This window comes from Molothrus aeneus, chromosome Z, assembly GCF_037042795.1.
Source record: "Molothrus aeneus isolate 106 chromosome Z, BPBGC_Maene_1.0, whole genome shotgun sequence".
Taxonomy (NCBI): Eukaryota; Metazoa; Chordata; class Aves; order Passeriformes; family Icteridae; genus Molothrus; species Molothrus aeneus.
In genome coordinates, this window is record NC_089680.1 from 50,507,036 (window position 1) to 50,522,053 (window position 15,018).

General features: G+C 42.3%; 2 protein-coding genes across 2 annotated transcripts in view; one reads left to right on the forward strand and one right to left on the reverse strand.

Moving 5' to 3' along the window:
* Positions 1–258: 258 nt before the first annotated feature.
* NIPSNAP3A (nipsnap homolog 3A) lies at positions 259–8,908 on the forward strand. The gene is made up of 6 exons (XM_066569123.1): positions 259–404; positions 2,347–2,548; positions 5,539–5,700; positions 7,248–7,397; positions 7,795–7,881; positions 7,992–8,908. Exons 1-6 carry the CDS (start codon positions 330–332, stop codon positions 8,066–8,068), a joined length of 753 nt encoding a protein of 250 aa, XP_066425220.1. The 5' UTR covers positions 259–329; the 3' UTR covers positions 8,069–8,908.
* Positions 8,909–11,615: 2,707 nt separating this feature from the next.
* The window catches only part of ABCA1 (ATP binding cassette subfamily A member 1), a 92,123-nt gene continuing 88,720 nt past the window's right edge, over positions 11,616–15,018 (reverse strand). The window contains exon 50 of the mRNA XM_066568776.1: positions 11,616–14,868. Coding sequence (XP_066424873.1) covers positions 14,728–14,868 — 141 coding nt within the window. The 3' untranslated portion in view covers positions 11,616–14,727. The remainder of the gene's footprint in view (positions 14,869–15,018) is intronic.

The following is a 15,018-nucleotide window of genomic DNA, read 5'->3' on the forward strand; positions in this document are numbered from 1 at the left end:
TGTTGTTGTTGTTGTTGTTGTTTCAATTATTAACCGCTTCTTATGTTGACACACAAGTTTTAATTAGATTCTTCTCCGCATTCCACCGATGTGGGAAAGGGAGGGGCAGGGGGAAGCTGAGCAGCGATCGGAGCTGAAAACCACCACAGCTATGCCTTCCGCTCCGCCCACCGGCGCCGCGGTGCGCAGGCGGCGGGCCGGGCGGCGGGGGGGGGCGGCAGGGGCGGTCCCAGTGGCTGTGCCGCCCCCCGTGCCGCCCCCACGGCAGGCGGTGTCTGTGCCTGTGCCTGTGCCTGTGTCTGTGTGTCCGTGTCCGGGCCGTGCCCGCCATGCTGCCGCCGGCGCTCCTCCGCCGCCCGCTCGCCGCCGCCGCCCGCCAGGCCCTGCCGCGCGCCGTCCCTCAGGTAGCGGCGGGGGCGGGCGGGGCCGTTCCCTCCGCGCGGGGCCTGTCGCTGTCGCGTGGTGTCCTTTGGGATCCATCCCCGAGTGACGGGATCGACTCGATGGGAAAAGGCTGCTGAAATCAGCGAGTCCAGGCCACTGTGCTCTCTGCTCGAGCAGCACCGCCCTGTGAACTGGACCGTGGCACCAGGCGTCACGTCCAGCCTTTCCTTAAACACCTCGGGAGACGGCGACTCCACCACGTCCCTTGGCAACCCATTCCGATGTCCTATCACCCCGTCTGTAAAGAATTTCTTCCTGATACCCAATCTGAACTTTTCCCGCTGTCGCTTGAGACTATGCCCTCTTACGTTGTCACTGTCCTCAGCCTGCAAGAAGATGCCGACCCCCAGCTGGTTATAGCCTCCTGTCAGGGAGTTGTAGAGAGTGATAAGGTCACCCCTGAGCCTCTTTTCACCAGGCTAAACAGCCCCGGTTCCCTCAGCTCCTCCTCATAGGCCCTGTACTCCAGACCCTTCACCAGCTCCATTGCCCTTCTCGGGCACAGAAGTGGTCCTGCAGTATCCCAATGTCTGTCTAAGCAGGAGAAACCTTCAGGGCCTCTCATTTGCCACAGAAATCCAGTGTGGAATGGGTTGCTCCTGCAGGCTCCATACTCAGTCAGAATCCTGCAAAGGTTTATGATAGCCCCAAGGAGCTGTGACTCATGGAAGCCAGTACTGGACGTGTCATACTGCAAAGGGCCATTGAGGAACAAAGCCTTTGTTTTTCACCTTCTGTATTCAGCGACCTGGAAGTGCAGGCAGCTGGGGGGGTCAGGCTCTTCTCCCACATAACAAGTGACAGAATAAGAGGAAGCAGCCTCAAATTGCCTAAACCAGGAGAGGTGTAGGTTGGATATTAGGAGAAATTTATTCACTGAAAGGGTTGTAAAGCACTGAAACAGAGGAGCGATGGAGTCACCACCCCTGGAAGTGTTTGAAAACAGGTAGATTTGTCACTTGAGGATATGGTTTAGTGGTGGATGTGGCACATCTGGATTCACAGTGGATAGGATGATCTTAAAGTAATTTCTAAACATAAACAATTCTGTTCTGTGGCTTGAGTTGCATGCTGCAGATTCACGTGCAATAGGACATGTCCAAAATCCATCCTGTAGCTGCCTCTGTGCAAACATGGGCTAAGGCCAAAGCTGTGTTTTGGCCTAATTTTTCATGTTTTATTTGAGAGGTGAGTAGCATCTTCCAGGTTATTGAGGCAACTGCAATAGTAACTTAGTCTGGGACTCCCAAAGGGTTTTATCTAATATGAACAGAAAAACTGTTCTTGATCAGGCTTTGGGAAGCAGCCAATAAAAGGCTAGGATGTGAACTTAAGCAATCTTTTGTTGGAACGAGTCACTCTTTCTTAAGTGTTGGTATCTTCTTCTTTCATTTGCCAGTAATATGTAATTTGCCAGTGCTGGTATGTGGTTGTCAGTGGAAAAACACAATGCAGTAGTGTGAGTTGGTTGGGTAAGTGCACCACAGACAGGTGTTGGTGTTGCTTCCTCTTTGGTGGCATCTCAGCAGCCTTGCTTTTGAATAATGTGTTTAGCCAAATGCATCTTGCTGCTGAGTTGCTGAGGAAGAGGTTGAGAAAAGGAGAATTCTGCTTTGTTATGAGCTAATACTTAAACAGTTGAGTGCATCAAAAGAAAGACACATTACAGTCTGTTGCATTGCCAAAAGGAGTGGCAGCAAATAATCCACATTGGAGCTACTTCCAAAGTAAAGTCTGAAAAGGTACTTCTTTCGTAGTGGATGTCATGAAGTAAGTACCCCTCTCCCAACCTGCAGCAACAGATCCTTCTGTAGTATTGCGCTAATTTAAAAAAATTAGACAGAATACAACTTTCTGGCTTGAGAATTACTTTTACTATTTTTTCTTACTATTTTCTTTCAGGTACGCCTTGCTACAGGGCCCAGACAGAATAATGGCATTTTCTACGAAATTCGCACATATGATATTAAGCCAGCGAAGATGAAGGAGTTTTTGGAAATGGTCAGCAAGTACTTTCACTTTCGCACTGCCCACTCAGAGCTGGTGGGGTTCTGGTACTCGGAGCTGGGAGCCATGAACAAGGTGCTGCACATTTGGAAGTACGGTATGGTCAGCATCCCTTCGCGCCACTCTGCTCCCTCTGTGTCCCCTGTCTCCTCGGCAAGAAGGTGAGGGGAATGCTTACCTGCCTTTTCTTTGTTGCTCTTGGTGTAAGGAGGTGCCCCCAAAACATTGCTCCTGTACTGACTAGTGACAGGAACACGCCAGAGCTTGTCAGGACAACTTTTACGTGTTGGGATGAGAAAGTTACAGATGTTCTTGAACAGCAGTCTCTGTTCAAAACAGGTCTAATAGAGGAACTGTGGCGGAGTGTTTCATTCATGGTAAATATTTTTAACTTAGTGTCAGTTCCACAAATATCTTGAAACTTTTGAAGCTAATGGAGAAAAGGAAATACGCATGCATATGCAGTCTGTGTGTGTTTATATGCATGTATAATAGTTCTTGTATTTTAGCTCAGAGTACCAGTCATTCCCATTAAAGAAATGAGCATGCAGTTTGCATGCTTAAACTCCTTGTGCAGTGGGCCTGTCCTGAGGTAGGAAGCCACTCCACTAGGTCTGACTTCTGAGGCATGCAGAATGTTTTTGTTGGAACTTTAACCTTGCTAGCAATACGGTTTTTACAGTATGATGAACTTTTTTCTTGTTGGACTTGGTGCTGACATGGAAGGTACAGGTAAGCCAAAAAAGCTGCTATTATGCTAAAAACTAGGTGTGCTGGCTGTGCTTTTTGTGGAGCCCAAGGGAAGGGATACTTGTGTTAATTCCCCAAATACACAAGTGATACTTGTGTATAATTCCGCTTGAGCACCTGCTGCAGTCCAGTTGCATCTACACGTTGATACAATGTGCTAATTGAAGTCCTGTGTGGCCACACTGTTTAGATTAAAGGATCACCCCTTTTGTTTTGGAGGGATGAATCCTGGAATCAGAGAATTGTTTGGTTCCTCTCAGTCATGTTGCTCAGGGCCACATCCAGCCTGACCTCTAACACTTCCAGGGATAGGGCATCCACTGCTTCTCTGAGCAATCTGCTCCAGTGCCTCAGCATTCTCACAGTAAAGAATTTATTCATTATATCTAATCTAAACATTTCTCCATCCCAGAAGGTATTTAAGGCCAGGCTGGATGGAGCTCTGTGTGGCTGGTGTCCCCTCACGTGGCCAGGGGCTTGAAACTAGGTGATAGAGGTTGATAGGTGATAGGTTTAGAGGTTCCTTCCAATCCAAACCATCCTGTGATTCTAAGTCTACCCTTTGTCAGTTTAAAGCCATTTCCTCTTGTCCTGTCACTACATGCCCTCATAAAAAGTGCCTCAGCTCTCTTATAGGCTCCCTTTAAGTGCTGGAATGTGCTGTAAGGTCTTCCTGGAGCCTTCTCTTTTTCAGGCTGAATAGCCCAAACTCTTCCAGCCTTTCTTCACAGGAGAGGTGCTTGAGCACTTGGATCAGTCCTTCTTCCTTCATCCACCAAAGCTGTAACTCCATCACAGAAGGCCAAAATGAGTCAGGTACAATTTGCCTTTAGTGAAGCCATGTTGGCTGTCACCAATCACCTCATGGCCTTCCATGAGACTTGGCATAGTTTCCATAAGGATCTGCGCCTTGATCTTGCCAGGCACAGAGGTGAGACTGACCAAGCTGTAGTTCTACAGTTCTTATGTTCCTTTTTAAAAATGGGCTGCCACAACCTGTCAAATACAATGAATTGTGGCTTAGCCACTTCCTCTGACAATTTCCTCAGGACCCATGAATGTATCCCATTAACTTCTGTTGATTTGTGCACCTTCACGTTCCTGCTATGGTCTCAGATCTGGATTCTTCCTACAGCAGGTGGTTCTTCATTCTCACATCCCCTGCCTTTGCCTTCTGTGACTTGCATGGTCTGGCTGGAGCACTTGCCAGTGCAGACCAAGGCAAAAAAGAACATTGAGTACCTTAACATTTTTCATTACCTGGGCAGTCATATCTTTCTTCTCCTTCAAGAGAGGACCATTCATTTGTCAATATTTTGAGTTCACTTGCATTTATAAATTGTCCTGCTTCTCAGAACATTTTATTCTTGGCTAATGTGACTATCTTTAAATTAAAAAAAAAAATCTATGGGAAACCTTTAAAATGCAAAACTAAGAGAAAACCTATACCTTTTGTTTCCTAACAGAAGGTTAGGAAACTGTTTGGACTGTTTTACAGTCTAATTGTGGTGGTTCCTCCCCCCACCCTGAGACCACACTATGATCTGAGAAATGAACAAAGTTTACAACATCCTTCCTCCTTGATTCATCAGATCCCTGCTTACATAATTTCTATATTTATCTCTTAGTCCCAAGATACTGGTATTTCTCAAAGTTCTTCCCATCCTCATACGCTGGATTTTTCTTTTGTAATATTAGGGGCTGTTTGCATAATTGCTTAAAGATGCCACTGCAGCCTAAGCAGTTGAAATTCACACTCTTACTTAAGTGGATTTGTTTTCCATTAAGAAAAAAAAAAAAAAAGAAGAAATGGTTTAGCTTTTGGGCATTTAAAATCTTTTTATGTAACTGAACACACAAACATTAATTCTACACTTTTAATGTCACTTTATATAAGCCAAAGCACATTTAATAATTTTTTTCTTGATAGACTATTACTTCTCCTGTTTTTTTTCCACTTCATTTCCATATCCACTGTGCTTTCTCCAAATCTTTTCCTTGGTAACTGTTGCCACATCCAGTAGTGCCTGCAATTGCTATGTGTAAATCTTTTTAAACAGTAAACTTGCTTAACTTATTTTAACTCTTCTGTAAACTTTCTGGGAAAATTCCATTTGGCTTGAATCCATTTTAATCTGAGAGCTAAAGCAGATTTTAAAGGAAGTTTTGCAGAATTTAAAGGAAACTTACCACATCTGCTTTGAGCTAATATGATGTCTGAAAATACCAGTTTCAAAATTAGTTAAGTGTAGTTTGCCTTCTTGCCATTATACATTTTGATTGAGTCTGATGTGATATCATATGCATTTTTTCATGTTTTTTTTTCCTTCCTTACAGATAATTTTGCCCACAGAACAGCAGTCCGGCAGGCACTAGCAAATGACAAAGACTGGCAGGGAAAGTTCATCTCTGCAGCTCTCCCCTTGGTAGAGAAGCAGCACAATGAGGTTGCTTATCTGGTGCCCTGGTGTCAGCTCGGGAAGCCTTCAAAGGAAGGGGGTGAGCTTATCTTTTCTTTTGCTGATTAAAGCTACCAACACTAACAAAAAATGGCTTAAAGTTTAAACCAGGTATTGCACAGTTTTATGACCCTTTACGTAACAAATGCATGTACGTGCACCCATGTGGAAAAGGTGACGTAACACAATGGGGGACTGTTTTTTGGAAGGATTTTTCACTAACATACATCAATAGCTGACTAGAGCACTGATCATCAAGGTTGTTAATGATCAGGATGGTAACTTGCTAAACGAATATGCAAAATGGCAGTGCCATAGTAGTGGTCAGAGCAGCCATCCCAGACTTCCTTTGTCGGTCCATCAGTGAGAGGGCATTTCCTGGATAATTGTTGTTCTCTTTCACAGAGATTTTCCTCTTATCAATTTGCTTTGATGATACTGCTTCTTTCACATAAAGTTTAAAAAATTCCCTACTTCTTTAAAGATACATGAAAGTCAAACAAGGATCTGCTCCTTGATTTTGCCAGGTACAGAGGTGAGACTGACTGAGCTGTGGTTCTGCAGTTCTTCCTTATGCCCCTTTTTGTAACAGTCACAGGTTAGGTGTAGAAGTCATGTCTCTTTGTACTTCAATTCTCTCTGTAGCAAATTTGATGTTAGTACTATTGCCTGTTTCCCAATTCATGAATAGTGGCAGGCTTTCCTGCATGAAGTGACAGGGAGCAGACCTTGCTTCAGCCCTCAGCACATGTATAACTACAGTAATCTTTGTTCTTTATTTCCTTTATTCAGGATTTTGAATTTTATGCTGCTGCTGTTGAATTTGAAACAGTTTTCTCTAAAATCTGGAGAGACAACTTGAAACACTGTTATAGTTTGTCTCCAGCCTGTTGCTAGAGAGTGACACCAGACACTGCCAAGTAGCAAGTGTCTGGCTTTCTATTACTGTGTCAACAATTGTGACCTGAACAGAAAGAAGACAAGTAACTTTTAGCAGGACTGGAAGTTTTTTGGTGAATTACGCCATTTCTCTACAAATAAAGGAGATGCTTGGCACAGCAGAGGTGCTAAACTAGTCCTGCTCTTTTGGTTATGCTGTCAGATTTTATTGTGATCAACTGCCAGAAGTCAAAGGAGTTTGTAATGTCATAAACCACTTCACTGCCAGAAAATATCTCCAGTCTTAGAAAAGACACCAAGCATTGCTCAAGCAGACACCCAAATTCCTCTAACAAGTATGAGCACTTGTGGTACCTGCAAAGTAGTCTGAATATCCCAAAGTCTCCATGCAGCATTGAAAATTGCAAAGTTGGGCTTTGTGGGAAGCCTTCTGTTCTTCAGGGCCCTGGTACTTAGACTGACACTTGAACTAACTGCTATTAGTGAGCTTGAGCTCTTGTGAGCCTCTGGAAGGCGTGAGTTCTTGTGCATGTTGGGAGGAAGTGGCAGTTTCCTGTTGTCCCCAAATGATAGTGAAACGTTATACTGGTCTCACAGCAAATACACCGTGGCCATGAGACATGGTTCAAGATCCGCTGTATTAATTTGTATTTCCTTCCTTGTGGTAGTGTTTGCCTTTTCTTCTAGGTGTGTATGAATGGGTTACTTTCCAGATGAAGCCTGGTGGGCCAGCATTGTGGGGTGAAGCATTTCGTGCTGCAATCAATGCTCACATCAACACAGGATATACCAAGCTGATCGGTGTTTTCCACACAGAATATGGATTACTTAACACAGGTACTCATCAATTCCTGATACAAGCTTTGGCATAGGAGGGGGCAGAGGAGAGGGGCAAGCCACCATCCTGGATCAGGATTGGCCAGCTTGCTGAAAATGTTGGTGTGGATCACTGACGTCCTGTAAACAGTCCTTGAACTCAGCGTTGTGTATTGGGTTATAGACTTAAGCCAGTTGCCCCAATCTTAAAATACTGTCAGATGTTAAAAGACTCTCTGATATTAAAGTCAAACCATGCAATGGCTCAGTGAAAGATCATCCCACCACTGGCATGCCTGGAGAATTGTTTCTGATAGCGGCAAGGCCTGTAACAGATGAAGGCAGATTGCTAGGACTTAGACTACATGTTGTATTGCAGCATAGTAGTGCTCAGCTGAGTTTATTTGTACTTTCTCAGTCCATGTACTATGGTGGAACGAGAGCCCAGATCAGCGGGCAGCAGGAAGACACAGTGCCCATGAAGATGCCAGAGTTGTGGCAGCTGGTAAGACATGATGAATCTAGAGAACTCACGTGTGTTACCTGCATGCATGCTGAGAAAAGGATTACCTTTCATTGCAATACTGTCTTAATTAAACATGTATTTAATTTTAGTGCGCGACAGTGTCAGATTCTTGGAGTCCCAGAAAAATGTGCTTCTGATTCCTCTGCAATGCTCACCGCTGAAGTAACCTTCTTCTAAAGGATGTAACTGATGGTAGAAGAGACAAGATGGAAGTGCTGTCAGCAAGTGACATGGACCCCCATACCCTCATGAGCTGAGCTGTTCTTCAGATGACAAAAAATGGATGCAAAACGCTGATCCACTGGCAGTGTAAATCAGCACTCTGACACCAATTGTCAGAGTTTATGGTGATGTTCCTACCTCTCCAGGACAAACAACTTGAGCCATATCATGACATAAAACATGCATTACCAACCTTCTATTTTAATCCTTAAATTCTTCATGATTTTTTGCATAGCTAGATCACTTACCAAACTGAGAAAGTTAAGTGCTCTTGTTCAGCATTCCAGCCAGGGATGGTATAATTTTTATAACATACTTTGATGCCTCTTAATTATCACATCTTAGTTATTCCATACAGTTTTAAGAAGGAAAGCTCCCACATGTATCTTACCAAATTATGTTTTAATCACTTCTCACTGGCGTACTTTATATTAATTCTGAGCAATGTACAACATCAGTGTTGCTGGAATTGCACTTAAATGCAACAGTGGGGCTGATTAGGTAGTGTATCCTAATGAGTTCTGCCATGAGACTTTTTACATAATAAGTTGTTATGGCTCATTTCAGCCTTTTCTTTTTTTGTTCATCAAACACTGCCTCAAAACTGTGAGTTATCCATACAAGTTTTGGCTTGGATATTTTATCATTTGTTTAAGGTGCTATAGGTGATTAGCCCTTCTTGTTCAATTGTGTCATCAGACTCAACTGATGACATGTACTGTCATTCTTTGAAATACTTTTTGTCAGACTGTTGAAAGCTAAATAAATGAGCATAAAGCATTAATTCTTAGTGTTTATGGCTCAAGTTCTTACTCTTTCTAACTATGAAATGATAACTCTCATTTTCCAAGTACAGTATTCATTTTGCAGATCTTCTCTTTCGCAACAACAAATTGCTTTAGAATGAGTAAGTTGGTAAGAGTGAATAGCAGTAGGGCAGAGGGCACATGGGCTAAGAAGTCAAACTTCTATTTTGTATACAGTGGTACAGAGCACCCTCTTCTGCAATTTATAGGTATTGACTATAAATTGCAGAGCACTTGGGAGGATTTTCTACATGTTAATCATGGATCTGCAGTGAGCAATTGTGAACTGAAGTATCTTAGTGCAGGTTGCCTAATGATTATTTCTGCTTTAAAGTTCATTAAGATCTCAAAGAAAGCACTAAAACAAGCTCAGGGCCATTATGCTTGTGTCCCAGGTAGGAACACGGGATGTGGCTGCTGTAGTTAAGGGAATGTAACAGGTCCCAGCTGCTACATCCATGTCCTCATACACTGTTCCCTCCAACAAAGCCATGTTTAGCATTCTCAGGGTGGAACAAACACTACTTCAGAGACCCCCGTCTTACATTTTACAAATCAACCTTGAAGGTACCAAGAGCTGATGAACCAGTATATTGTTCAGAACATTCCCTTACAAGAGTTCTTTCAAAGGAATTTTTTTTTTTTTTAACTAAAAAATATGGGCTGAAAAATGGGGAGAGAGAATTAAAAAGACTTTTTTTTTAATTTGAATGCAAGAATTGTTTCACTGGGGCTTTTTGTTTGGTTTGTTGTTTTTTTTTAATTAAAACTATTTTCTGTAACATCAGCACTGAGAGTAGAGAACATTAAAGATGTTAGAGGTGTGCTTTATCCTGAGGTGCCAGCTGGACACTAGGTCAAAACAGAAAACCCAGGAAATTAAGAGGCCTAGGCAATCATCAACCACATGAAGTTCAAAGTGCCAGATTCTGCAGCTGGGGCAGGGCAACTCTGGCTGTACAGACAGGCTGGAGGAAAAGATGTTAGAAAGTGGCAGGAATGGGCCCTGGGTGGTCCTGGTCTGTGGCAAGTTGAATGTGAGTCACAGTGCCCTGGCAGCCAGGAGGGCCAACTGTGTCCTGGGGTGCATCAGGCCCAGCATCACAGCCAGGCAAGAGAGGGGATTGTGCCACTCTGCTCTGCACTGGGGCGGCCTCGCCTTCAGCGCTGGGGACAGGTTTGGGTGCCACTGATGCCTTTTGGGACCACCTAAAAACAGAGGCCAGAAAAATGAAGGAGAACAACAAACAGTTGTGTTTATTGAAGGGCCTTCAAGATACATTTCAGGCAGATGAAGCCCCCCCCCTGCCCCCAGGGGCTACACCCAGAAATGGACAATGGGTCATCGGCTTTCATACTTTTGTAAGTTTGGTCCATTTGCAGACTGGGGCTTAATCTTCCAATTACAGCTCTAGGTAATGAAGTAATTTACCCCAAGTTTGCTCCCTACAACTCACTTTTGTTTATATTTCTTAGGGCCTGAGAAAGTAAGGTGTCCTTGATTCCTGGGCCTGAAGAGGAATTGTTTTGTCTGACCAAAATGGGAAAACAGTAGCTAATACTCTATGTGGAGTTTATACACTAAAGAATTGCAGGCTTACAGATATAGGATTTTAGCTTTTTTATTTTTCATAAGGCATCATTACAATGTAAAAAAGATATGAAGCCATTAGAGAGGGGCAACAAAGATGGTGAAGGACCCTGAGGGAAAGCTGAATGAGGAGCACCTGAGGTCCCTGTGTTGGTTCAGCCTGGGAGAGACTGAGGAGAGACCCACTGCAGTTACAACTTCCTCCTGAGGGGAAGAGGAGGAGCAGGCACTGATTTTGTCTCTCGGTAACCCAGTGACAGGACCTCAGAGAATGGCCTGAAATTGTGTCAGGGGAGGTTCAGGCTGGGTATTAGAAAAGGATTCTTCACCCAGAGGGTGGCTGGGCACTGTAACAGGCTCCCCACAGAAGAGATCACAGCACCAAGCCTGACAGAGATCAGGAAGTGTTTGGACAATGCTCCTAAGCATATGGTGTGATTCTTGTGGATAATGTTGTGCAGGGACAGGAATGGGACCTGGTGATCCTTTAGGGTCTCTTCCAAATCACAGCATATTCTGTGATTCTGTGAAATTCTAATTAACTTCTTATAATCAGGAAGAATTTTTCTGATGAGTGTAACTTCAGGAATTGGTTAGATACTTGAACTTGTTTGATGGTGATACTATAGGCAGTAGCAGACAACATTTTAGTATCAGTTTATCCTTAAGCAATCACACCGTTATTCTGCTTTCATTTGTAAACTGCTGTTCAAAATCAAATAGTGTATAGGGTGTTTTTAGCAAGGAGGAGCAATCACCAACTCATGTATCTGTAATAAAAATTCAGAGGCAGGTACTTGAGTTGGGATTTAAACATAAAGAGAAGTTTGTTATGCTTTGTAGTTGGATTTGACAGTTAACCAATCACTTGCTAGAGACCTCTTCATTTACTAACTTTAAGTTTAATGTAGCACTTACCTTAATATCTTGCATCTCCTCATTTACCTGAAAACAGTATATCTACTCCATACTTGTTTCTAGAGCTACTGAAATCTCATGCATCAAAGTTAAGAACAAAAAAACAGGCAAAACTAAAAGCTCCTAGCAGTGCTCCTAGAAATAGCAAATGCAAAAATTACACTTGTGAAAAACAATGGTGCTATAACAGCTTTATTTTTTACTTAATACAAGGCAATTAGAGTGCCTTTTAATACTTCACATAACAGATATTAGCAAATACAAATATATATACTTTTTTTTTTGCTTTTAATGAAAATGTCCATTTAAGGATTTAACTTAGAAATTTCAGTTGTGAAATCTCTCTAGATTTTTGCAAAGTTAACAGATATTCCAGTGCAAAAATAGATCCCATTACAGATAGCATAAAGTGCTTGGAACAAAGGACCAACTATAATTCAGGAGGGAAAAATAAGCACAACAGTGGTTGTTTAACCATGGGGAAAATACAACAACTCCTTACTGAAATACAAATGTACTACAAAGAGGGATGCAACATGTCAATAGTACTGAAGTTTAAAATAAGTTAACACCTCAGTGTAGTTTCATTATCAGAAGTGGTTCACATAATTTGTATGACTCCAGAGTGATTTTTCCCCAACACATACTTAAGTGAAAATTAGTGGCTGTCTGAACATATTCCATGACCAATCTTCATGCCAGTGTTGCATTATGCTGTCTGTTCAGTAAAAACAATGCAGATCAGAGCTGGGAAGTAGTTTGATTAATATCCACATTTACTGCAATATTTTGTCACAGATAGCAGACCCTGTAAGCATGACAGTCATGGGGCAATACAAACCAAGAATCTTTTTGGTGGGCTAAGGAAAGTGTATTACCATGTAACTGTTGTTTCCTGATACATGAATAATTTGAATAAGCAGTTACCAAGAGCAAACCACAGCCCTTTCAGGACCAAATCTGAATCCTCCTAGAACTCGTTCCAGCTCTACATGCACTAGTTTGGTGCAGTGCAAAACGTTAGCCCTTCACTTCAGTGATGTAATGCTGATTTGTAATAGCGACTTTTAGCAGTGGCAAGCCTCCAGGACACACTACTAATTTAAATGATGCGGCAACATACTTGCAGCCTGCTCTGGAGTAGTCATGGCTGTAGCTCTGCTGTTTCTGCACCTGGAAGTCTGGTGTATTCATCACCCTGTAACTCATCCCCATAGAGTGATGATGTCATAAAAGTAATAACAAAGTATGTTTTCAGTGAGGTATACCAATCCCCTTTACACTCCTTTTCTCAATCCCCTTCACAATGAATTATACAGATTAAAAAAAAGTATGAAAAGGCACTTCAGCAGAGCCTGTACTAAGCTCTTACTTTACCTCAAGGCAGGACACAGAGGGACAAGGAACTTAGTTTAACTGTGTTTTAAAAATGTTGAGTTGGTCAGTGTTACCAAGTATATTTGGAAATATGTAATTAATCTTCTTCAGGCTCATGCCAGCCTTTTCAGTATTTGCTGGGCTGCTATGGTCATTCACAGAAGAAAATGGTCCATGACTGATTCATGGAGTAGCATCAAAACTAGTGCAGAACCTCTGTGGGTTTTTAAGGCAGAGGTATGGGATACAGGAACAGCTCAGGAACTGCACTTGTGTTCAAACCACATTACTGAACCAATTTTCAAATGTAAAAGCAACACAGAGGGGCCTAAAAAGCATACTCTCCCATGACCATTGTACAAAGTGAACAAGAATTGGTTGTTCTTACTATATAATTTCCCCTCTAATATTAGTCTGGCTTTGTAAAACTTGAAAAACTTGACTGATGAACTGTAGCACTATTATCTTGGACTTTCTTGTTTTTCAGGGGGATTTTTTACTGAAACAGTTTTTTGTCATATATATAATAAGAATGTATTATACTCCAGTTAGGGATCACCTAATGACTGAAACTACACTGCACAACAGAAGCAGAAACTTACACATTAATGTTATACCAGTTTCCAAACAGGAAAGTTTTAGGTGAACAACTTGCAGTTGTTTGCAGATAGCAGCTGATTGCTAGAATCTGGAACATGGTCAGATCATGAATGCAGCTATCCACCACATGGACAGAAAGAGAGCATAGCATTACAGGCATAATGTAAAGAAATACCATGGCTACAATGATCAACTGAAAGCATTTCCAATCCCTAATTATGCTACCTACCTATTCTACCTATTTAAAGTCATAAATAATACTGTTTTAAAAAAAAAAATCTACATCTCGTTTCTAGTCTTATCTGGCAAAGCCAGAAACAGCAACATGCTTGTGCTAAGCAGTAATTCCAGATGTTGGGTACCTTTCTGGTGCAAAGCAGGGGTTAAAGAGCAGATATTACAAATCTGAGTGACAGCTCATGATTTAGAATTTGCTCTTGGCATTAGCAGCTTGTACAACTACTGAGTTTGCTGCTGTGGTCCAAACCCTATGTCTGCTTCTCACCCACTTTTTTCTACTAGATGTTCATGCAGCTGCCACAGTACCTCAGAGGAGCAGGAAAGTACTTAACTGCACAAACACCTAGCCAGAGTATGTTGTTGATTGTGATGCTGGTGGGACAATCATGCATTTGGAGGGTTCACAGTTCTGCGTATCGTCACTTGCTCATGAAGATGTGTGGTTATGATGGCCTGTCTCTTGCCACCCCACCTGCACAGTACTGCTTTGTGGCCTCAGCTTTGTCACCACTGACCTACACCAGGCTAGAGAAAGCCGGCTTGTAAGTTTTTACAAGTAAGTTTTTACAAGCTAGGGCTACAACACCGGTGGTGACTTTTCTTGCCATGGACTGTTTTGGTGCATTCATTGCCAGCAATGGATATAGCACCAGCACATTCCCACTCCTGACATGAATGTTCTAAAGACTTAAACATACATGTCCTAAATATCTGTAAATAACCACTGGCCATGATTTCTCAATGAATTATTTTAGCAACCCTAATAAAAACATACTGTACATAACAAAATACAGTATACTTGAAAGCCCACAGCATCTCATGGGTGCTTTACCACAGCTTCAGAGTTATACTGTAATGAGCTAAGTTCAAGTCTTTCACTGGAGAACAGTACAAGACGACTCCATGAGGCACTGCCCCTGTAAAGGAATTGTTTTCATTGCATTGAATTGCATTGCATTGAATGGTTATCAGTAGAGTGTCCAGTTGCTTTTCCTCTAGCTTCTTTGGGAGTATCCTATCCCAGGAAAAGGAAGTTTGCATTCTGCTCATCATCTCTTTGACAAAATTGGCTCACACACAACTTTCTTTTACCTTCTCATCTTGCAGGAAGGAGTTAAGGATTGCAATGTCTACCACAGTCTGGTTTTTGTGCAATGACAGGTCCTTAGTATGGTCGTCATCACTTTGGTCCTTAGCAAAATTTACAAAAACCTACAAGAAAAAAAGGCCATGTCAAACACCACCATAGTATTTCATGAATTCATGGCATTTTAAGCACTGACTATCCTCAAAATAGTCCTGATATTCAGTACTCTACTTCATTTAAATGCCCTTATAAGATAGGTCAATTAAATTGAAAGA

Coding starts and splice junctions, on each gene's coding strand:
- NIPSNAP3A (XM_066569123.1), top strand. CDS start 330: ATGCTGCCGCCGGCGCTCCTCCGCCGCCCGCTCGCCGCCGCCGCCCGC. Junction 2,549..5,538: donor GCTGCACATTTGGAAGTACG/GTATGGTCAGCA, acceptor CCTTCCTTACAG/ATAATTTTGCCCACAGAACA. Junction 7,398..7,794: donor ATATGGATTACTTAACACAG/GTACTCATCAAT, acceptor GTACTTTCTCAG/TCCATGTACTATGGTGGAAC.